The 25,059-nt window shown below is 48.0% G+C and overlaps 1 protein-coding gene across 8 annotated transcripts in view; it reads left to right on the forward strand.

Moving 5' to 3' along the window:
- znf536 (zinc finger protein 536) overlaps window positions 1-25,059 on the forward strand; it is a 217,744-nt gene that overhangs the window by 140,107 nt on the left and 52,578 nt on the right. For all 8 annotated transcript variants that reach the window (XM_013909124.1, XM_013909123.1, XM_013909122.1 and 5 more), the window contains 2 exons: window positions 3,789-3,947; window positions 11,402-13,147. In XM_013909124.1, coding sequence (XP_013764578.1) covers window positions 3,789-3,947; window positions 11,402-13,147 — 1,905 coding nt within the window. The remainder of the gene's footprint in view (window positions 1-3,788; window positions 3,948-11,401; window positions 13,148-25,059) is intronic.

Here is a 25,059-nt window from a genome sequence, read left to right on the forward strand (position 1 = left end):
TGTGTGTGTGTGTGTGTGTGTGTGTGTGTGTGTGTGGGGTCTGGTGTTTTTCCTGCTTCTAATCTGTGTTTTGGATTTTTTAATTTTAGCCCCATCTGGGGTGGGCAGGTGGGCCAGTGTCTGCTACACGATGCCGGGAGTCTTTGCCAAAAAGGGATCTGTACAGTAGACCACTCAAAATATGTTTATGAGTACGGCTACAGTATGGTGCAGACCGAGTGCTGGGGGGGTTTATATAATTATTTCCTCTTTCCAGGACGGCACACGTAACAGGGAGGGTGCAGCTGATGGAGAAAATTATAATTCCACCTGAAATCACGAAACCATAGGAACAGATTTCACGTCCCAGCTCAACAGACAGAAGACAAACCCCGGCCCCCTCCCCTCCCCCTCCGTAAAAGAAGCCTTGATAACTTGAGCGGGGGGGCGGGGATTGTTTTTTGCCTCAGGGCGATGAAGTGTCTGTGTCCATGTGGACAAACTGAAGATTTTTCCTCCATTAAAGGGAGAAAAGTGGACGTGTGCAGGCCAGAGGCCAGCTCGTCAGGCTGATGTCACACCTACTGCAGCTCTGCTGCTGCGTCAGGCGCAGGAACAGGAGGGTTTGGCTTCAGCAGCTGCCGCCGGGCTGCTGTGACATCATAAAGCTGCTTCCCTGTTGGGTCGTTCCCTCTCAGATCGAGTCTGAATTCTGCTCCCACGTGTTATAAGTCTGAACATATACATGATACACGTGTCTGTCATATAAGGAGCGCTGTGCAAACTTCATATACCAAAAACACTTTTGGTTGTTGTTGGAAACTGAAATCTGAGGTTTGAACCCTGAAGCCTAAAGCTGTGACGGCTCCTTATCGCGCTGCTGTTACGCTAAAATAAGCTGTCTGGCTTTTTTCATGTGGTGCTTTAATTATGACTGAGAAATTATTTTTTAACATATGTGCCAGTCTGATAAATCTTACATATAAAAAGAGGCGTTGCAACTTTAACATGTGCACATTTTTGTACATAAAAATAAGAGCAGCAAACGAAAGCGAAGATGAAGCTAAAGCACGGTCGTGCAGACGGCGATTTTTTCTCCAGCGCTTCACGTTTTTTTTTTTCCTGAGGTCGGGCGGGTTCAGCGGAGCAGGACGAGGCGTCGCTTTCATGTTTTTCCACTCTGAGCTGAAATTTTGCTGAAACACATCCGAGCCTTCGAATCCAGGAGTCCATAAATCGGTGAAAGATTACACACACGTGCGAGCGCCCGGAGGCGGCGGTTGGTGCGATTCGTGAACACGTCCCCGAAACGTGCACGTCTAACCCATCGAAACTCTGACATGTGAGGCTTTTATAAACCGTCTTGTCGTGCGTTGGAATTCAGGACGTGAAAAGTAAAAGCTCAAACTGAACAGAACGATTATTTTCCATCTCCATCTGAAAGTCTGAACGATCGTGGCGCCTCATTCCTCTCACGTGTGAGCGCAGGAAGCATTAAATCCTGTGTGTGTGAAAGCTGACTCAGCAGGGAGCATTAAATAAAATACAAAAACATATATTTACAGTCATCCTCTGTTGTATTTGAGTAGATGTCGACTTTTCGGGGAGTTTTTCTGTGTGGAAATGAAATAATTTCCACGAAACAAACAAAGTGGTGCCTGAAATAATTCCGCTCAATGCTGTAAATTTCCTGCAGATGTTTTTTTAGTTTTCCACAGATTCGATTGGAATCGTCGGTGCTGCAGAAGTTAAACATCTGCCTCTCGGCCCTCGCCCTGCCCCCCTCTCCTCTTACTGTACGCTGAATGAAACCGTCCCGCCGTGCAGAGCGGCGGTGACGGCGTATTGTCCCTCACAGACTTACATTTAGGTCGCCTTTCACTTCCTGCTGTGATAAATAGGCTTCAGCCTGATAGCGGCGAGGCTGGATGGACTCGTGTGTTTAGTGTCAGTGTGGAAGAGGACTTGCTGACTTGGGTCTTTCCATTCTGTAAACCTTATTTGACTCCCCGACAGAGGAGGAGGAGGGGGGAGCCGCAGAAAAGAAAAGATTAGGCTCCTGTTAGCGACTGCTCCTCATTGTGCTCCCGTGGGTGCCTCCGTGGGTTTGATTCTTCCTCTTTCTTTCTGCCCCCCCGCCTTCCCCCGCACACACGCCCAATCGTGTGCGGCACAGAAAATAAATAACACTTACTTTCTGCTGAATGGCGAACAGTTCAGCGTTGGTCTAGGCCATGTTAGCCTGCCCGTACACAAAGGCGCCACCGGACCCGGCATGATCCGCCGCGTCCTGTGAAACGTCGGGTTCGAGCTTTGACGAGCGGATTCATGAGGCAAAGCTGCCGGAGGACGTCCGCGGACGTCTTTCCGGGCTGTTACAGAGACCAGATCTGCTGGTGCGAGCGTGACAGACGTCCCAACGGTTCACAGCTGTCTCAGTTTCAGGTTAATTCACTGTGTGTCCTGCTGAAGATCGTCAGAGCCTGAGGGCGTGTGTGTGGATGAAGTTCCACCTGCGTGGTTGTTCGTGAGGCCAGAGTCAGATCCCTCTCTGAGGCACCGCAGGAAGCTCTTTGCCGTCACCATGAGAGCACAAAGAAAATATCAAATGCTGTTTTGCACATAAACTATATAAAAATTAAATGAACTGCACTATATTTGTTAATGAGTGGAGATATTTTTCTCATTTTAGTTTTTTATTTCTTTCATTTTTATTATTGTGAAACACAATAAATGAATTTAGGCCAGTGTCCTTATTTTGAGCACGTGCAGGGATTCATGAGATGTTTTAAAGAAGAAATTTGAACGAATGTAATGCTGCTGATTGTTTGAGTGTGTATTTAAATACTGAGCATATTTAAGTTCTAAAGTGTGATGGAAGCCCGCAGAGATCAGATGAATGAGTCCTGCAGCCGTCCCGTAATTAAAGAAAACATAAAAAAAGCTCCAGAACAAAAGCAGGAAATGAATTTGGGCGTTTTGCTGTGAGATCTCGCGTTGAACCTCCAGCACGGCGACGTCCACCAAATTGTGCAGAACCAGAAAGGATATTTTTAATTTTACAGCTTCCAGATATTTATCAAGTATCTGTTGTATATTTTTCTCTGATGCGTTTCTTCTCCCGGCCTTTAAGCACGGCAAATCAGCGCGGCGAGGCCGGCGTGTGCAGCGTGACGCCGACACCCTCACCTCAGATTATGCTGCTGTCAACACATTCCCAGGTTGTCGTCACTCATCTTTAGATTTGCGTTCGGGGGGTGATCGCGTTGATAACAGACTGCTGTTGCACTAAACTGTGCATCATCGTTTTTTTGGCGTGCGGAGGAAGTGGCGGAGGGCGGGGTCAAAACTGTTATCACCCTATCATATCTCTGACAGCTACCTGTCAAAATCGGGTCGCAGCAAGAGATGCGAGGATATCCTGCGATGCTGACGAAGCCAAACGCGGCCCTCTCCCTCTTTTCTTCTGTCTCAGTTTGCATTGTTAATTCTCACTGCACTCCAGCATTAGCTTAACGCGAGCGACGACAGCAGCCAGGATAAAAAAAGAAAAACAGGAGGAGGTTATGGGGGGGTGTTTCTGAAGAAAGCTTATGAACTGTCAGCGTTCTGTCAGGAGGAAAACAGCGCGGTCCGTGAACTCGTTTGATGCGTTTGACTTTGTGTGGCGTTCGCACACTGAGCGCAGGAAACGAGGGACAAAGAGGAAGAATGTGTTGTGTTATGATGTGATGTGTGCAGGGCTGGCACTCAACACGCCTTCCATTTGTCTTCCCCTCCTCGTGTGTGTGTGTGTGTGCGTGCTCCAGATGTTGGCGAGGACTTGGTGAAGACAGCGGGGAGCATCCAGCCGCCTCTGCCCCAGCATCGAGAGCGCTCCCTGGGCTCGTCCTCCAAGGACTGCCCTTACTGCGGCAAGTCCTTCCGCACCTCCCATCACCTGAAGGTCCACCTGCGGATACACACAGGTCAGTGCCTCCACCCTGCACCCACCCGCACACCCCCCGCCTGCTCTGCGTCTCTGCAGCTATGAAACATTTATTGGACTTCATGCAAAATTTACTTCAGCGCTTGTTCTGACATTTCTTCTGGGCTCAGGCTGACATATTGGTTTCTGAATATCGGCTCGCTGGAGTCAGTCTCCCTCTGACGTGATGGAGAGGACGCAGATCCATCGATAATCTATCAGTTTGAACATCGATGCGGGAAGAAGACAAAGAAAGAAAGGAACAGAGTACAGGCCGTCACAAACCCAGTCATCCCAGTTTAGCAGTGTCAGGTCTAGCAGGCCTGCCTCGGTCCTAATCTGTCTCTGTCCGTGGGATCTAATCCCAGAGGCTCCGTGTTGTCAGCTGCTGGATTTGAGCACGTTTCCTTCAGACTCACATAAATCCAAATTAAGGAAACTGCTGGCGAGCGTGCACTTCCTCTCAGTGTCCCTCATTTAGGCTTAAGGCCATTGTTATTCCACTTTTTTTCCTGCTCATCATTTCATTGAGCTCTAATTAACACAACAAGGGTTCAGTGTCCTCCAATGACATCACTCAGAGGGCAATTTCACACTCTCTAACTCTCAATAACTTTCGAGGCAAAACAAAGCCGGCCTGTCCACCGTTCGCAGGGATGTTCGTGAGACCGTGTGTCGAATAGATTTAGCTTTATGTTTCGGGCGGGTGTGCTAACCCTCGGAGCGGCGCCGTCCCCCCGGTTGTTTTCGGTCAGAGTAATGATGTGGACCGTGGACAGGAGCCAGGGCGCTAACCCTCTGCGAGGTACGAACGCCCCACTGACTATCCAGGTTAAAGTCACATTCAGACTGTGCAGAGGACACCTTACCACAAGGACACCTGGCTAAAGTTTCTCAGGTGTTTCCTGCCTCTCAGCTCCTCAGCTTCCAAACACTGTGGACAGCTCAGCGTTATTATTCACCCGAGGTCTTCCAAACGAGAGTCCTCTCTGGACCACTTTGGCTATCCACGCAAGCATAATCCCACATAAAGAAGAGCGAGATCGATCGTAGTAATAAAGACTTCCTATGAAAAACTGCGAGTTGTTCCTGTGACTGATGCTGCCGGAACAAAGCTGCTTTATGCCATGTTGTTCTGCTAATTCAGCATTACAGCATTAACCCTTAAGCTCACTTGGGTCCCCAGAACACGGTAATAACTCCACGTCAGTCACACGCCATCCTCCCCTGCATCCTGCGTGACGGACCAAACACGAGCGTCCTGCTTTATTGGGTCAGACCTGAAACCGGCGAGTTCACTGAGGACACAGGATGTGCTTTTTCTCACAGGCTTCTATCCAATCAGACTTCATGGGAGTCGCCCCCTGCTGGACAGCAGAGAGAATGCAAGCTTCAGACTCACTTTTCAGACCTGACGATGCATCAGACTCTTATACAGTCCTCTGACTTACTGCGTGAACTGAGCAGATACCTGATCGAATGCTTTTACTGTCAGACTGCAGTAGCTCTGAAAATATCACGACTTCCATGCCTTTACTGACTTTTTACGGGTGGTCGGACTGCGACGCTTTCAGGTCTCTAAACACAACCAGGTCACCTCGAGGCCAACCTCCCCTCCACTTGCTGCTGCTTCTGTGTTACCTGCTGCTGAGAGACCTGAGTTATGTCTGCTTTGAGTAGAGTAGTAATGATCCCCGTGAGGCCCATATTTTATCGCAGAGGAAGCGGAGCCGGTCTGATTGAATCCACAGTACGTTTTATTTTCGTCCTTTCGTATCTCAAACAGACAGTAAAATTAAAGGCCTCGCTTGGAGCCTCCACCTGGGGACAAATGTGAGAAGGGTTAGCGGGGATGTTGTCTTTTTTGGGTGGAATGTATCCTTGGACGCGTGCCCGTCGAGCTTAGACGCAACGCGGGGAGAAAAAGAGCTTGATGCATCCCCAACATGTGGCCTTTAAATCACTCCTATAACCTAATCGTACCAGCTCCGCTGTGACATCCTGATTACATCCACGAGATGACTTTTACAGCGGCTAAAGATCCTCTCTGCGCTCTGGTGACAATGCGGGCAGATTCACAGCTGACAGGCGAGCTCTCCTCCGTCTAATGTAATGTGAGTGACACAATGGAGTTGCTTACCGAGCCTGGTCGAGGCAGCATTATGCGACGCAACGCAGAGATTAATGAGCGACTAACACCAGCTTGAAAGGAATGAAGTGAATTTAAATTTCTCCAAAAGTTAAAGAGCTAATGTTACAGTATTAATTTCCTCTTGAACAGTGAGTGGGAAAATATCCATTAGCAAAATTAACCACAGTTTTCTAGGTAGCTAACATTGTGCGGCTGTGGCACTACAGTGTGGGGCCAGAGCTAATGAACACACTGCAGAGGGTGATATTTCATTATACAAATTAATGCTCACATTTTAATGGGAAAGTCACATAATGAATCTAGGCTTCAGTGACAGCAATTAGAGGCCCAGATTGTCCCCTTCTGGACAAGGCACTATTTAGCAGTAAGCAGCTGTGTGTAAAAAATAAAAAGGTCCTCGCTCTTGACAATAGCCACACATAACTTCAGGCAGGGCCACATAACCAATAAGAGTCCCGGCTCACCTATAAATGAGCAGAGGGAGGAGGAGGAGGAGAGACAGGACTCGCCCGTGTCACTTAACCTTAACCTAACCTTGTAATCAGGATGAATCAGGAGGGACCTGTGATCTCCGTCTCCATTCCTCTCGCTCCCCTGAGCCCTCGTCTTCCTCTTCCTTCTATCTCTCATACATTTTCTTTTGTCGCTGCATTTCCTGCCTCTGTCGAGCAGGAACTTCACAGCAACGGCTCTTCTTGAAGGGGGAATTAAAGAGGAGTGGGACAGTTTTGGAATTTCCTGCCGCAAATTTTAGAATTTAGCCCAACGTGTGAAACATTTCTGTAATACTGACCATGTCGTCTGTTTGAGGTCGTATCCTATCCCAGTGAGCCTCTTTACCCTCTCTCTGGTAACATCGTGATGTTTGGGTCTGCACCTTTCATCACAGAATAAGCATTTATAAAACTGTATTTCCTGTTCGTCATCATCATCATCATCAACTTTATTTATAAAGCACTTTAAAACAACCACAGCTGACACAAAGTGCTGTACATTGGAACTGTAAAATAAAATTACATGAGATATAAATAAAAATCAAATAAAAGAAGAGTGAAATCATTAATTAAATAACTACGTCATCCAATAAGAGTTCATTTTCTAAGGGTTTAAATCCGTACACGCAGCTGCCGAACAACTGTTAGCAACGAGCACACAGGAAGGACTGTTTTCCCAGTAACCCAACCTTGTGATGTGACATGGGTGGTGCAAACACCTGAGCACTGGCCAGTGTGAGCTTTGGAAGCTCCAGCCATTTCCAGTCAACACTGGTTCTCGCGTTCCACCCTAACTACAACCCTGATTACCCCCATGTATCTGGGTTATGTACACTAACTACAACCCTGATTACCACCGTGCCCACTAACTAACTAAACCTGATACCACCATGTAAACTACTATAGCCCCGACACCCTCATGTATCAGGTACACTATAACCCTGAATACCACTGGCCACTCTAACCGTTAGCCTGATTACCCTGACAAGACTAACTTTAACCCTGATTACCGCAGCCAGAGTAACGATCATTTTCCAACACAGTATGCTCTCACATGAATAAAAGTTAAAAGAAAAAAACGTTCACATTTGAAAGTCGGAGGGAGGTCTTTAACCCAGTTCAAACTGGTTCTGTTGCATCATATTCCATCAGTGGTTTATGAAAAATGAGAGCTGTGATAATGTTTAAATATAAACACAAAACAGCTTCCTTTGAGGCTTAGCCACTATTTGTGTCACATATGAATCTTCTTTCTAATTAATCTAATACGGTTCAGGTAAACTGTCGAGATGTTAGAAATATAAAATTATTTCTTTGGTAACAAAACCTGCAGTATTTTTGTTCAGATTTCTAAAATGTTTTCTGTGTTTATGGAAAACAGCACAGATATTTGTTTTTAACCACGTGTGTTTTCAGAGGTGTGGACTGCACTGATGTGGTAAACCTCAGTGTTTAGCTCCACAGTTAATGCACTGCATTAAGAAATATTTGAAAAAGCAAACAACAACAAAGCTGCAGTTTATGGAAAACAGCCGGATCCTTTTTAAAGCACGTATGTGTGAATAGTTTTCAAGTTTAAATCTTTTTTTATTATTCTGATCGTGTTAGCCGACTAAACCTTATCAATGTTTACCACGAATGTACTTTGTGCTCCTCAGATTTGACGAAAACTGCGGTTTGTTTTGTAATTACACAGTTTCAGTAATTTCATCTTTTTTGAATTATGTGTTTTGTTGACACAAAAAAAATCAGTAAAAATATTGTAAAATATACCATTTAAAAAAAACAAAACGTAATTTCCTGTGAAAAATTCTTATTTTGCTGTATTTTTTAACCACACATTGAATAATCTTCCATCTTTACGGGAACTTTGGTCTAAAAACAGAGAATATACTGGCAAAAAAATTACCAGTTCAGTTTCTGTTTGTGCTCTCTCTCTGGGATTTCTGGAGTTACTAAAGTGACGGTCTGTGCTGCCACTTCATATCTGACCCGCTGTATAACCATCAGATATATTTAAAACAGCTCCGTGTGTTTTTCAGTCCCTCAAACATCTCAACCGCTGGTTTTTACATTTATTTCCATCCTCGAAGCCAAATGGAAATTCATCTTCCAGTATGTCATATCTATTAAACCATTTTAATTGCCCCTCTGTACAGGGCTGGGGTATTTATCTTTACTTGTTTCTATGGTGCTGTCATAATTCACACGAAGCCAGATGAAATCCGTGCAGCAACATGAAGTGCAAACACGCTGTGGAGGATCTCAGGAAGAGGAGGAGGATTTATAAGCGCAGAGGTTGTGTCGAGTGAAGGGTCTGCTTCTTATCGTTCACCTCCGTCAAGGTCAGCGTGTCCACAGCGGCTCAACAAAGAGCAGACAGACAGCAGCGAAAAGTTTACCGTTCTATTTTTAACTCCTGCAATTTCCTGGTTTTGTGGCGGCAGCGATCTGTCATGTGGCTGGGAGGTTGTGCTGTTTGCGCTGATATCAATTAAAAGTGGATTAACGGGTACATAATGACCTTTAGCAGTAAATTGTGTGTAATGTTGCAAGGCAGGATACAGTATATTCCCCAGATGTCACACCAGGCCCCTGACGTATGATGGAGCAGATGTCTTAGCCAGTCCAAATGGCCCTCTAAGACACACACACACACACACACACACAGAGGCTCAGGCTGACATGCATGCATAAACATGTGTTCTCACACATTCCAAATGGCAAACAGACACACACACAGGCAGACATGTCGTCTGTCTCACTTGCTCCAGATATTTAAAAATGCTCAGCTTTAATGGAAAAACGGGCACAAAGCGAGCGCTCTCGCAGGGCATCGGCATTCATTTCAGTTTGCCTTCGTCCGTAAACATCAGAGGACGGTGTCAAACACGCAACTGCCTCTGCTTTTCATTCTCATCTTAGATATGCACATTCATCTTTATTTCCCCCCCACGTGAACATTAACAACCTCTTATAAGGAAAGGGAGAAAAAAATCAGATCAGTCTAATTTCTGTCTAATTTGGCTCCTAGAATATCATTTTGTCCAGTTAGAGGAATCGAGAATGATCATTTGCATCAGGGACGTTTCCTTATTAAATCAGCGCCGAGCCTCTGTTCGGCAGCTCACAGGAGAAGCACTTATTGGGTTAAAAGCTCATCTCGTATGGTTTATTTTAAATATACTCTATGCTTCACAGACACTCTGCTGTAAGAGAAAAGATATCAAATCGCTGTCTTTCTGCCTGTAGTCAGGGTTATCTGCAGCTCTGCATGCTCTCTTTTCCCTCCTCTCTGCTCTCTTTAGTATTTCCACCTTCAATTTTCTTTTGTATAGCCTCCTATTCTTTTCTCTGCTGTATCAATATTCTATTGAGTTGCTGTTTGTGGCCCTTTATTTGAGAACTCTGCAGTAGGTCTGCAGATCGCAGAGTCTTTTTCTGGAATGGTGCCCTCTAAATAATGATAAATTACTTGAGCAGTATGCCATTTGCTAATTATATCCATGATTTACTACACAGCCCGACTTAAATCATTCAAACCAGCCTTGCGTAACAATGCCTTTTTTTCCTTTATAAAATGGTTTCCATGTGTATAATCTAAACATTTTATTGGCATATACTGTATAGAGAACGTGCATGCAAAACATTTTTTATTTCTTTTCCAGCCGTGCGTGCACAAATACCACTGTGGGAACTTTTATATGTGTATATTGAAAAGGGGGGAAAATCGAGCTTAGCGTTTTTGCCTCTCTGTTCATTGTTTAATGAATCCAAATCTGGCTCCGACTCCAAGCCTATTATAATTGCTCGCAGGATGTGTTCTATTTCAACATCTTTCCAATGGAAGATCCACTTCTGGCAGAATAGTGTTGGTGTTATAGCATTATCAGGAATATTCATGAATATGGATGCGCAGCATAAATAAACATATGTAAATGTTACACAGCAGATTCACCCCCCTTTTGCTGTAGTGTAAATCGCTTTGATCTGTACTGAATCATATTGTTCTTCATCGCGAGGCTTCACCACATCCAGCGTGTGCTTCACATATGTCGCCGGCTTCGTGTTTTTTGCGGCATCCGTATTGTGTGGCGGGGGGCCGCGCGCTGAGCCACGCCTGATGTATGCTCCTCCTGACAAAGTGCAAAAAAAAGGGCGATGTCCGAGAAGCAGCGCCGTCATCGGCAACGGCGCGGGCCAGAACGGCGGCACGATGACCCCGCTGCACGTGTGCGCACGGGAACTCGCCGCGAGCCCGGCCGCAGGCCCGCGCACATCGCATCGAGACACTTCTGTTGTCAGCTGAAAATATTATGTCTTGTAGTGGACTGAAAGCACCATATGGTGAAATGTTTTTATGGTGTTGATATGAGTGATGGCTCACTTGGCGGAGCTGGATCGACCCATATTCAGATGCCTACTCCACACCCCCCACACCCCACCCCCGTCCCAATACACACACATCAAGTGGAGCCGAGCCGACGACTGGAAGAGAAAAGACATGCAAGTGTTGGTTGAATGCACAATCGTCTTCATTATCACTTTGTGTTTCATTCTGTGCTACTTTTTAAAATCTCCTTTTTCAGGAATTAAATACTTCCTCTTCTTTATCGTAGTTAATGAAATGCATGTCTTTTTTGTCACTTCATGTGACCTAATTTTCTTTGTTCAGGGAGGTTACATGACCCTCGGGCCCACATTCCCTGCTCCAATAAATAGATTTTGATATCCAGTCGATGTAATAAGCAGGTTAATTATTCACTGTTTTACTGTTTCTCTCGCTCTCTTTCTTTCCCGCCCTCTCAGGAGAGAAACCCTACCGCTGCCCTCATTGTGACTACGCCGGCACCCAGTCTGCCAGTCTCAAGTACCACCTGGAGCGCCACCACCGCGAACGTCAGAACGGCTCCACCACGTCAGGCTCCTCCTCTGGCCACACCCCTTCTTCTGACCACAAAGAGGATCATGGGAAGACGGGCGGAGGCATCTTTGCCCGACCGGACGTCCTCCGTAATGTTTTCAAAAGCATGCCCCCCAACCTGGACTTCAGAGCAGGGCCGCTGCTGCCGCATCAGTGGGCATCGGCTCCCATCGTGTCCTCTCACAACCGGGATCGTGACTGTGGGGACCGCCGCTTTGACTCCGCCTCTTCAGCTGAGAACACGAAGACTGCCGATGGACCTTCCACCATAGTCTCCGCGGATGGCGCCGCCAGCTTCTCTGACCTAAGCCGGGCTTACCAAAGCATGATGGGAAACGGAGTCCACTTTCAGGGTTCTCTCCAGGCTTTCATGGACAACTTTGTCCTCAGCTCCATGAAGAAGGATGTGAAGGACAGCCAGAGTCCAGCCCAGCTCCAGGCCCAGCGCTACCATGACAACGGCGAGCCCAAAGCCAAGAGGGCCGCCTCCGGGGAGCAGGACAGAGAGGAGAAGCCTGAACCCAAACAAAACTCAGAGCCGGGCAAACCCGGGTCCCAGTACGAACCGCTCGATCTGTCTGTGTCGGTCCGACCCGAGTCTGCATCCGGATCACTCCCTGGCACCTCCGTCACCATTCACGATAACGTGGCGTGGCACGGATGCCTCTTCTGCTCCTTCTCCACTTCCTCATTGGAGCTCATGGCTCTGCACCTCCAGGCCAACCACCTGGGCAAAGCCCCTCTGCAGCACGCCGACGCAGGCAAGGACGCTCACCGAGAGGGTTCTCCGACCACCTCCACCCTTCACTCCTCCAACACCAAGGCCTCGGGCGTGGCCCCGGAGAGAGATGGAGACAGAGATGGAGAAAAAGGCCAGGGAGGCTGGAATAACCACATGGAGCAGCCATATAACCCCTTCCAGAGTGAATTCTACAGAAGGTTTGGCGGCTTGTATGATGGATCCCCAAGAGTCAGTCAGGGCATTCAGGGGTACATAGCCCAAGCAGACCACGGTCTGGACCTGCCCAGCCAGGTCTTCGGGGGGGCCTCTTCAGCCGGCCCTGACCAGATGGGCGACAGGGGCTCCTGTGGAGATGCTGAAGATGACCAAGTTGGATCTGAAGACGAGGCTGGAAAAACCGGCGTGCGCAGCACCAACGAGACCCCGTCGACCACACCCAAGAGACGGCAGCAAAACCACTCTGACGAAGACGAGGAGGAGGTAGGAGTGGCTGAAGAAGAGGAGGAAAGAGACGAGGATGGGCAGATGGACGTGGACAGAGAGGAAGAAGGAAGTCCCAAACAGCTCCAAGATGATTCCTCTCTGCCCCTGAGGAGCGGAGCGGCCATGGCGACACCGTCCTCCGCCATGACTCCACTTTCTCTGATTCCTCCGCCCCAGAACCAGACTCTGCCGCTGGAGAAACAGTGGCAGCAGGGCTTGGGCCTCCTAACCCCCGGAGGTCCACCAGGACTGTTGAAGGCGGAGCAGCAGACCCACCTGGAGCAGCAGATGAACATGCTGTCTGTCCTGAGAGCCTACAGCAACGACACCCTCCCTGCATTCAACGGCCTGGGCGGCGGAGCGGGCGGGGCGCCCCCGGGGGGCATGAAGAGGTCGGACGCACCTGGTGAGTGTGTTTAACCCCTCCTGGTTCAGAATATTAAAAGACAGCCACACGAGCAGAAAGCGACCCCAAAAAAGACAAATATGAGCACAAATCCAATTTTCCCACCAGTGCGTGCGCACCAACACCAAACACAGCAGACTAACACGTATACGTTTTTGCCTGACACCCACAAAGGAATCTCAGGCACTCACTAAATGTCTCGAGATTGGCTCTGAAGTGATTTCAGCCTTATTTCAAGCAAGTTTAGAAGCTATCATGCCGGCGACTAGCAACAGATTAATCTTTATTACACGTTTATATTACTGGGAGTGCAGCGCCTCCCTCTCGCTCCCCAGCATGGGGGGAATAACCCTGGATGAGTCAGAGCAGGACCTCAGCTCCCCGTGCCATCTCCTCCACATGTCTCTTAACTATCTTAGCTCTCATAAAGCCGGCTCCCAAAAGCCCATTACTTTATAAGACTCGTCGATCTATGACCCTGTGAAAAATGAACTGTCAACTTTCATGATTCTGCTAAGGTTATAGCCGCTCCTTGAGACTGAAGAAGGAAGTCTTTTTCTCTCGCTCTCTCTCCTTTTTTTACAATGCTCCTCTTCTGTTTAGGGCTGGTTGGTACTTCTGAGTGTCTCTATAGGAAGAAAATAAAAGCCAGTGTTGGTGTTGAGCTTTAAAAAACCGGCTTATAGACACGACGGAGATGGATGACTTTGCTCCGCTGCTGTCGGTTTGACTCGGTGTGACCCTCGTAATATTATTAACAATCAGGAATATTTTTCTTTGTTTGGAGAACAAAGGAACGGAACATTTTTCAATCAAACGCAGAGAGAAAATAATATAAAACATAAATAAAATAACAGCTGCTGGTGTTATCTGTGGCAGGACACGGCTCTGAATATCTCGATGCAAGTGTATATGTTTCATTAAAAAGAGAAATGGCTTTGTGAGAGATTGCCCTACATATTGTTTAGTCCAAAATGTGGGCCGGCCCCTCTGCAGCGAGGAATGCTCGACCTTTATAGATAAGGCTTTCTCTGAGGAACAAAGGCCTTTCTTATATGTCCTCGTCTGAGACGGCCATTCATTGTAATTAAAAAAAAACAAGTTATTGTGTGTCCGACTTCCCGGCAGATCTCTGGGATGGCACCGAAGATAGCATAGAGAAGAGTGAAAGACTATAGGGAACATGAGTAACATGGAGACATGTTGTGGTGAATGTGAGCGAGTGAATTGTTGTCCCGAGTGTGACATTACTCCAGGTGACTCTTCGCCTCCCGTCCCGGCTAAAGATGCTCTGACTGAAACATGCACGTAGAGCTGGACGGAGAGCTAAAGTGCAGAGACGTTCGGAGGGCTGGGGAAGCTACAGAGCTGTGCTTCGGCTAATGTGACCACGTGAAAAGTTCATGCTGACCGAGTTCAAAGGCCACTGTTTCAGGATGCGCTGCGATAGTTTCTCGTGCTGTTGTTGTGCAAGTGGAGGAGACAAAACAGACACGCTCGTTTCTGGGTGAAATGCACAGTTGTGTTATATGTCCACTTGTAAAACACTCATGTCTTGTTTGGGGGGGGGAACTGTGGCTGGAAGAGCAGAGCCGCTGTTCCACTGTTGAGGATGAAGGCGGGGGTGGCAAAGACGTCCGAAAAACTCAATTCAGACCTGGCAGAATGTGATTATCTGGAGTGGGTTTGCATTAGGTTTGTATGCAAATACAGCATAAATCATTAATATCGAAATTCTGCCCTGAATGCGCGTGAGCTGTCGCGGGGCATGCGTCGCACGTCTGGAGTGGCCGGCGCTTCATTAGTATGCCCGGAGGAGGAGGGGAAAGGGTTCCGCGTGCTCTGACACGACACAGATAGAAACGTAGACGGCTGCGTGCACAAGCCACGCCTCCTGAATCGGATTTATCAATAAATGTCATTAAGAGCAGCGGTGGGCCCGAGGTCTCTGCAGTCAGCCGAGGTATCTGGTTACTGAGGTACAGTACGCCGTGTAAAGATTGACATGAACCCGCACCGTTTGCTGTACTGTAGATGTGCTTAACACAATCAATACTTGGCTGCAGTGCAGACCTATCTATAGCCATGCATTATCAAACATGAAGTATTACATTATTCAAACAGTGCTGTACATGCTGCGGCTGCTTGCGAACAATGCTCCTCACATCGTATTACTTACATTACCTCAGCCCCCCCGCCCGCCCACCTCTGCTCCTCTAATATATGACATGTGGACCTGAGAAGGCTGAGACTGACAACCTGAAGAGGAGGAGGTGTTGATAAAAGTGCAGGACTTGGATGAGCACGTTTAGGATTTGAGGAAAGAAAATGGCAGAGCTCAGAGCTGAGCACCTCTTACTGCGGGAGAAGTGTGCTACAGAAGCCGGCGGTTAGTGGATGGAAGTGAAAGCAGAGAGGAGAGTGCTGTGTGTTCTCAATTAGAGCCGTGACTCCCGCTTTCTGAGCGCTCTCACGCCGTGCTTCTCCTCAGAAGTGCTGCGGTTTGTTTGTGTTCGCTGCAGATGGAAACTCAGAGGTTCAGCTCGGCGCGCTCTGAAACAGCCGGCTGTCGGTGAAGGAGCCGCGTGACGTCACCTGAAGTCCAGCCGAGCGGCGTGATGACTGAAACTCTAGCCCCGCCCTGTGTTTGCGCCTGTCTGATTGACAGAACGAGCTGCGTGTAGTTTCAGGAGCGGCCCGTCGGCTCTTCTAATCGTAGGATGTTTGGACATTTGTGATGTCTGGACGTTGCGTTGTTCCCTGCGTGCCGCTGAGCTGCAGTCACCTTATTAGACACGTGCCAGCGAGCGGTGCGGCTGCTCTGGTCCTTTCCACAAGCCAAGTTTCTCTCAGAAGAGACGATGGCTTTCCAAGTGCCTCTTTAGCTCGCTTGGCACCGCGTTACCACCGGCCAGCTTCTCCTGCACACGACTGGGCGGCGCGCTGCTGACATGCCCGGTGAAGCTGAAGCAGGTTTCCTTGCTCCTCAGGTGGTCGGCCTCTGCGCTGGTACGCAAATGATTCCAGCACACCAGAACACTGGCATCCGCTGGTCTGAACAACACTGAGATTTGCATCAGACTTTCTAATTGTTGAGACGTCGTGGCAGACGTTTGCCAGGTGGGAGGAGCCAGTCCAGAGCAGGCGCGCCCTCCTGGTCGTATGCAGGTTACTGTCAGAGGTGCCTCCGCCGTGAGTGTCGAGATCACATCCTCACAGCGCGCTGGCACACGGCGAGATGAGCGTGTTCGGTCACGCTCACTGGTGACATCACAGCACACATGCCAAAGACCCCTCGTACATACGTGAGCAACGCCGGCAGCTTTGACGTGGACAAACACTCACAAACATTCACACACACTTCAAACTTTTTGTGATGTAAAATGTGGTAATTGCCAATAATACTGTCCTTATCAGGTGTTTAATGACCAGGATTTGGTTGCTGTTTGTATTTAACACACACACACAGACACACACACACGCGTGGAAAGCAGTTCACATTGCTGCTAGACTCCCCTGTGTTCACTAATGAGCCCGACATGTGGCTTACCTGTGTCGCTGCAATTATTCTGTACACTTAAAAGTGAGGCTTTGGGTTCACAGCTGACAGTCCTGGACGGGCAGATGGTGCTTATGAACTCATTTATCAATACTGGGGACACAGGCGGGCTATTGGTCGCTATATTTAATTCATTTTTGCAGTAAAAGTCCAAAGCCGGCCTTTAAAGCCTGTTTCAGGTGCACACACACAATCAGAGGAGCATCTTTGTGTTTCTGTGTTTGCTTCCAGTCTTCAGAGTGCTTCCTAACAGCAGAGGGCATCTATAGCATGGAAACATCTGGATCCTTCCGCTGCTCTTTCTTTAGTGCTCGCTCAGCTCTGAGCCAGAGAATCATTTCACTGGTTCACCATGGGAGCCTCCGGTGGGCGTTTGAGAAACTGCAGCTTCAGTTGTCTCATTATAATCTCCGCTCTGATGCTTAGTTAGAATTTTTGATCTACCTATCCCTTATCTGGGTTTGGGTCGCGGCATGAGCGGACCTCCCTCTCCCCGGCCACCTCCTCCAGCTCACCCGGGGGACACCGAGGTGCTCCCAGCCCAGATATAATCTCTCCAGCGTGTCCTGGGACTGCCCGGGACTCCGGTTTGAACTATTACCATCTTTAATTTACAGATTTTTCAAAACATTAAAATAAGACCTTTATTTAACAAGAGAATTTACAAAGTGACAATAACACAAGATAAAAGTAAAGAGAGGCATCACACAAACAAGAGCCGTGCAGCTGTGTGAGGGTCACAATCAACGCTGTGACATCAGTTAAGCGAGTTTCGGGTTCGACTGCTGGAGCAGACGGTCTGCTTAAATCGTTTATTTGTGCCAAATTGAATTGGAGGCTTCTTGTAAACAGTTTAACCCGATTAGAACTTCAACCAGAGTTTGACCACAGTCCGAGTGACTGAACCGCCCTCCTCCCTGCGTTTTCCCACAGTCCGCGATTCTTCCTCCTGTCTGTCTGCCTGTCTGTCTGATTGCTGGAGGGCAGGGGCTCCTGCAGCGATTAAGCCATCTGGAGGCCTGTCTGCCTGCCTGTCTGCTGGTGAGACGCCTCCCCGGGCTCTCATTGTGTGCAGAGATGACAGCTCTGACGGCTGCTGAAGGCGAGGTGCCATTTCCCACGTGCGTCTACATTACCGGTTTAACTTGTGCAGAGGTGCATTATCACCTTGTCACCCAAAAGTGCAAATAGTGTATTTTTCAAAGAGCAATTAAAGGTAATAGCTGCTGTCAGGCTGCACGGATGGGACCTGTTGCGCGCTCTCAGATGTGATAGCTCTAAAAATATTTCCCCCGCTCGTCAGCCAGTCCTCTCCGAGAGCGCTTCCCGCCGGCGGCCGCGCGTTTTTCCTGGAAGTTCAGCGAGCGAGAGGTGGGATGGAGTTGCTCTTGATAAGGAAACAGAGACGAGTGCCGGGTGATCGCAAACTTGCGCGACAATTATTCTCTTCATTATTTTAGAAACAGGACGGGGAACGCAGCGGAGGCAGCGTGGGAGATCGCATTTACACACTCCATCCATACGTGTGTGCCCGCGTGCGTGTTCACGTGCAAACCAGCTGCTTTTATGTGCACTCTGTATCCCCCCCCCCGGTAGTGTGCATCGTATTCAATATTGCAAAAGTTGAAACAATGGGTTATAAATTGGCCTTCCAACCCGATATATCTGACATGATCTCTGCTTCCCATCTCGTTAGTTTGCTGTTTGTTTCTTTTCTTCCCTGACTCCTGTAGACTTTGTTCGGTTTGAGTTGCTCCTCTTAAGAATGCAGCGTTGCCTTCCCCAGGCGCCCCGGAGATGTGAAGAGGACGCCTCAGAGGAGTTGTACTCGTAAAGCTCCTCATCCTCGGAGGGAGAGACAGAGAGAGAGAGCACCGGCAGGCAGAGACACACAGGCATAATAACTACACTTACACAGCTAGTCGACACATAATGAGACAATGCAGCAGCAACTTCAAGGAAAAACGCAGATATATAAAAAACAACAGAGAGCGAGGCAGAGGGAGAGGAAAACAGGGGGCTGTGGGGGTAAAAAAATAAAGAAAATCAAGAAACTATGTCAACTTTTATTTCCCGTGTTATTCCACATCAATGGCGGCATGCAGTGATACTAATAAAAACAAAAAGTATACACAGGTACAGACACGCAGGCAGCGAGCTGCCGTGTTTGAAACGCTCTGTGGCAATTAAGGACAAATAACGCGTATTATTTCCCGTCGTGACGAACGATCCTAACCAGCCGCTAAAAAAAACGTCCTGATTTCGACATCAAACGCAAACAAATAAAAACGGCTCCAATAAACAAAAGTTGTGAGACAGACATCGCACAAACCGCGGGGGGAATGAGAATAAGAGCAGCGAGCGCTGAGACAAATAAGCCCGCAACATTATAACATTAGCAGTTAGAAAATACACTTAATTCCTCAGCAGAGATGGATATAAACTGCATTGTTGCGTTGCAAATCCCAGCCACCGGATTTAAACTGCTGCATTGTTTTATTAGGGAAATATGGGGGTGGAGGAACAGTGCTTATTCTAATTACAGTGATTTAATCAGGATTAGGGAGGTTACCTGGATGAAGCGAGGGGGCATCTGTGGCAAGGGCACATGCTTTTAGACGGGCCGGGTGCACGCTGGCGGGGCCGCCCCTTATCAACGCTCATCGCCGGCGCTGACTTCAGCCTCCGAAACGATGACTTTCTCTGCCCGTGCACGAGTAAACACTGGCCTGTTTGTTCTCGCCGTCTTTATTCCTTCGCTTTTTTCCCTCCTGCCTGGTTAAACAGCAGGCGGAGGGAATCCATTTTAATCTGATTAATAACTTAGTTGATCACATATAACCCAATTTTCAGTGAGTGCCGTCCTTGTGTGTGCGCGGCCACGCCCACGCTGACCTTTGCGGTCGCCCCGGTAACAATAAGGCACAATAAGCGCCGTTGTTCTGTCGGAAAGCCGGAGAAGCTTTGCTTCATGACCAAAATTTAATGTGGCCCTCTTTGCACAAAAGGCCGGGCCTGCGCAGAGATGGGAACGAGTTTCCCGCCGCATTCACAGAAATATGAATCGGCCTTTTAAAACAGATATGGTTACATATTCGTTTTGAAAGGTACAGTAACGGGCTCAGGCCGCGCTGCCCTCCAACACTGGGGCCTTTGTTCGCTGGCCGGCTAATAACCGCCCCTGATCCTGATCCTCAGCTCTGACTGCTTACGGAAGAACCCCCCCGAACCTCTCTTTGATTACACCGTTATACGAGCTTCATTTTGTCATTTCGATTTCACTCATCGTGTTTAGCGCTGAGAGATTTGTATTCAGGATTGGCAATTACGATTCAAACGCCACAAAGTAAGCCTTGTGAGTTTTAGTGATGACGAGTGAGAGAGGGGGAAATATCCTTCCTTTCTCTGTCTCTGTCTGTCGCACATGCACACAGGAAATATGAATCAAATATTCATGAAGTGGGCTGAGGTTCTCATGCACCCATATGCTTCCTTGTTCAAGCAGCTTGCAGTGGACAGAGGCATCCATCCAGCCTGTAACCCCCCCCACCTATCACCAGAACTGCTGCCATCGCCGCGATCATTAAATAGGTCATCTCGAACATGCACTCCTCCTCTTTCTTCCTGTTTCTTCTTGCTTCCTCCTGTTTTTTCCTGTTTGTTCCTGTTTCCTACTCTCCCCTCCTCTTTCTTCCTTTTCCCTCCTGTTTCCTCCTCTTCCCTTCTATTTCCTCCTCTTCCCTCCTGTTTCCTCCTCTCACTTCCTGTTTCCTCCTCTTCTGCGGCGTCCTCGCTGCCCTCCACCGTGCCCCTCGACTTCCTTCTAATAATCTGTTGTGAGAAAGACGAGTCCTTCGAGCTCTGTGATTCACTGGCCAGGAATCCTTGTAAAATCAGGCCGCCGTGTATTTGCCAGTTTCCAGAAATTGTAAGTACTTTATGGTTTATAGTTTTTTATTATGGAATGAAAAGGGTGCTGTGAGGGGCTGCTCCGGGGGGCGGCGAGGGGAAGGAGGGGGGATTAAAACTGAAGGGATTAGCACCATACTTTAAGATAAATCTTTTTTAATGTGAAACCTCATCCCCGTTCATTCTGGGTAACCACTCTTATTAACTGCCGTGCTTTCATGCGGCCTATTTTTTCTTTTCGCCGAGCAACTTTTTAAGCAGAGGCTTTTTTTTCTCTTTTTTGGACACGCCGCTCGCTTCGCCGGCTCCACAAACAACCTTTTTAAGCATTTAAACACAGAACAATGGCAAAGCACATAGCTGCACACATTAATGCTTTTGTATCTGGGAGCAAAAAGAGAAAAAAAGGCAGAAGAAAGAGATAAGCAGAGCTTGGCTACGCCGGCCCTCCGTCTTTCCCTCTCTGCCTCTCTCCATCAGCCAATCCCGGCTGATCTGTATGCATCGGGGGCTAAACAGACAAACATCATATTCTCAGTCTCCAGACTCTAATTGACTGAACAGGGATTGGTCACACTTTTAAGAAGCGTTCCATAATGGATTTCCATGTTTGTGTCTCTTTTAACTGGCGGTGCGAGGGGAAGCCATAAATGTTGTCTTTATTACTGAAAACAACAGCCCTCCCTCCATCCTCCTCCGTCTCTCTGTTTCCTCGCCATAAAAGACCATATCAGTGCGACGGCCGGCATTCGTTGCAAGGTCAACTCTGCCGACAGATGACAAACGATCTCAAGATGGCCACATCATCTGTCCCGTAGCTGCCGGCCGAGAGCGCCGCCACCGCGTGCTCGTCTTTATCCCTTCTTTTCACTTTATCATCATGTCGTGGGGGGGCAGAGCGAGGAAAACCAGCCACCTGATATCCACCAATGAGGAGAGTTTTCAGGCCAAAAGGCAAATGAGGATGGGGGCGGGGGCGGAGGGGGGAATCTTTTCAAAAATCGGCACTTATCGTGTTTCTGTATCAGGAAGCAGACTTGGCACGAGCCGGGGATTCAGTATTACGGACAAGCTGCTCATCAGATGGGAGCTGGTTTATTTCTGTGGCCCACCCTCCGCCTCCCCTCCATCCGTCCATCAGTACCTCCCATCCTCCGCCACCCCTCCAGTCTGCTTCTCATCCAAACGTGTCTCATTTCTCCGACCGGACGACTTCTTTCATTTCAACCGTGTGATTGATTCCTCCTGTTTATTGTTTCTTCTTCATCTTCCTCATTATCTGCGTTTGAAGCGCCGCTTAAAACCGCTCGGTTCCTCCTCCAGCGGCAACGGCCACTTTTCACAAAACTCTGACTGCGTTCCTTAATTACGTGACTTCTCTGTAACACGGCCGTCAGCTCGCAGACAGCCGCTCTCGCGTCGTTATTACCTTCCCGTTTGGATGCCGGCTCTCGGCAGGTAGCCGAGCCCCCCCGCCCGCCATCACATCGTCCTCTTCCTCGTGTTCGTCTTCTTCGGTCTGCTCTGCTGTTCTTGGGTAAAAATGGATCTGTGCCATCAGTTTGTCATTTTTAAAACAATAAAAATGTTCTGGTTATGCCCCGCCCCGCGTCCTCTGACAGTGAACGAGAAGATGAAGCTCCGCTCGTTAACAATCAAATGCTCAGCAGCTTCATGTTAACACGTTTGAAACATTCTGTTTTTGAAACCTTTTCCTCCCGCTGCTTCCCGTCGTCTCCACGGTTACCGTCATAGGGTGTAAATCCAAGCTGCTGACAGGCTAACACCGAGCTAATGGCGCCATTCATTACAGTCCAGCTCCGAGCTCTTGTCTGCCCACAAACCTCACCCCGAGCTTCTGCCTGAGGTTACTTCCTGTTCAATGGGAGTTTTTCCTTCCCACTGTCGCCAGGTGCTCATAGGGTGTCGAGTTTCTCTGTATTATTTCTCTGCCTTACAATGTACAGTTATATACAATATATGACTGAATTAAACTTTAGTTCTTTTTACTGTCAACAAACAATAAAACATTTAATAAAGAATTACATATAAATAAAAATGAGAAATGCAGTGATTTCTGCCTGTCATAGGTCTAAAGAGCGATTACTTTAGAATTGATGTCACAGCTGATATCAGTTTATCACTTCATATACTTATAAAATGATAACTGCAATGTTTTTCTGCAGTAAAGCCGGACGTGGGCCCAGTTTAGCTTCTGTGTAGTCGAGCTAAGCTGGATCCGGGGCCCGTCGCTGCGTCGTCCACTTTTCTGTCTGATAAATCTTCCCCGTCCTTCACACAAAGACAAACACAAACAAAAACAAGCTGGTCATGTGTGACACAAAGAAAGAGCGTCTCCACCTCGCAAAGCAGGACCTGTCCTAAAATACAGCGAACTGTCAGAGTTCCTGCAAATGTTTCACAATAAAAGCCTGCATAGAAGAGTTCCTGTGAACCAAAACTGTGCAGTAGAGGTCTTTTAATTTGAAAGAGAAGGAATTAAATAAAAGACTTAAAAACCAGGCACGCATGTGAAATATGTTTAAGAAAGATGCGACTGGATTCGTCGATACGTTCGGCTGCTCCACCACAATGTCACAAAATCCACCCAGATGCTCATCAAAACCAGCTGCCAACCAATCAAATGTTACACATTATTATCACCTAAATCTTCGTCAGCAGTGAGGAAAAGCAGCTTAATTAACCTTTCATTGAGTCCGGTGAAACATTCCCAAAGACGGAGCAGGACGCTGTGTTTTATTGGATGTATAAAGTGTGGATTCGCTCACACAGTCTATCGGTTTTTGGGAATGCAGAGGCTGCAGTATTGGATCCTACACCTATTGAAGCTGACGCAGTATAACAAAGCATGCAGGGCCAAAAGTAATGATCATATACAAATATCAATATGAGAAAGAGTATGTGCTAAAGAAGATGCATGGCTATTGATGTTTAAATAACTGTAGCGTCAGAGAGATGGAGAGAGGGGGAAAAATGTGAATCATATTTTCTCACTGGGAGAAAAAAAAGACCTAATCGAACACATCCCACGAGGCGCAAACAGCGAAGTCAAGGCCAGGATGAAAGCAGCTTTTCTGCTCCTCTCTGTCTGCGAGCGGCCCAACAAAACTACAAATAAAAGCGTGATCGGGGCGCGGCGGCGCTTCGCAGGCCGGCGGAGTGTTTGACAAGGCAAAGCGCGGCGATAAAAACAGTCAAAAGTTAAGTCGTCAGACGCTCTCCCCACTCCGCGGTGTGTCTTTTCATTTGTCTGCATATACGCAGCTTTATTTGCATTTCAAATGCTCATATTTGAAGAGGGTGGCTTAAATGCCAAGACGCGAATTGATGACAATCGCCTCGATTCAAAAGCATCGGCAGAAAGCCTCTATCCTCGCCGCTGACATTAAAGCTAAAGCAGAAACACAAAACAAATATATATTTATCTGTGCTGCCTCCTCCCTCAACCTTTCTCTCCGTCTCATTATTTTAGGATCATTTTACATTTGAATATCAGTTGTCGGGCCGAGCGCGAGCCGCTGCCCACAAACTAAAATAAGAGAATAATCAGCGGGCTGCAGAACGCGCGGCCATCGATTCGGCCGCTGCCTTTTTTCATCGCTTTTCCATATTCATTTGTGTAATTTACAGTAAATCCAATAGCTGTCAGTCACAACACGCGAGGACCGAAAAACGCCGTAAATTTACGGTGTTGGGAAACAGCTGCTGCAACATTTACAGCACAGACCACTCTAAAATATTAAAGATGTGTCATCGCAGGCACTCGGCCCTGCATCTGTAACCATCTGCTTTCTATTAACACACTACACCCAAAAAACTGAGGATGAGGCCTCGCACGCTCTCTCAGGCCGTTTCCTCCTCTCGGCGGAGGGGAAGCCGGTTCGCCGCAGACGCACGAGCTGATCGACGGCAAAACGCTTCGAACCTGAGTATTGCGGGCCACGGCCATGTTTGCGAGGCCTCCGCAGCTGAGCCTCTTTTCTTTGCTTGTGATTAATCGTAACTCGCACACCCTCCCATCGATTTCAACACATCACGCCGCCGCCGGCCGCGTGGCCCCTTAGCCTTGAGCCGCCGTGACTGCGAGTGTCGGCCAAAGATTCGGTCTCCTCGCTGATATCTCGGGGGTGCGGAGGCGTGCGGTGACTCAGACTGTTTGGGGCGATGACATCTGTCCTGTTACAGCAGACACAGAAGAAGGAGGAGCAGAGGCTGAGGGCGGCGCTGCTGCTGCAAAATATTAAGTTACAGCAGAACAGGGAGACTTATGGGCCGAGTCAAAGGTAAACAATTACAGCATGGTGAGTCACTTTGTTGGAGCACAGCTAAAGGAAGATCATCTCTCCCTCTTAATAGGTAATTTCCTTTGTCTTGTGAGGATCGGATCACAGCCGGGTGGTCTGCCGAGAGAAAAAAATCACGA

The sequence above is a fragment of the Pundamilia nyererei genome, unplaced genomic scaffold (assembly GCF_000239375.1).
Source record: "Pundamilia nyererei isolate P.nyererei 1_Seehausen unplaced genomic scaffold, PunNye1.0 scaffold00019, whole genome shotgun sequence".
Lineage (NCBI taxonomy): Eukaryota > Metazoa > Chordata > Actinopteri > Cichliformes > Cichlidae > Pundamilia > Pundamilia nyererei.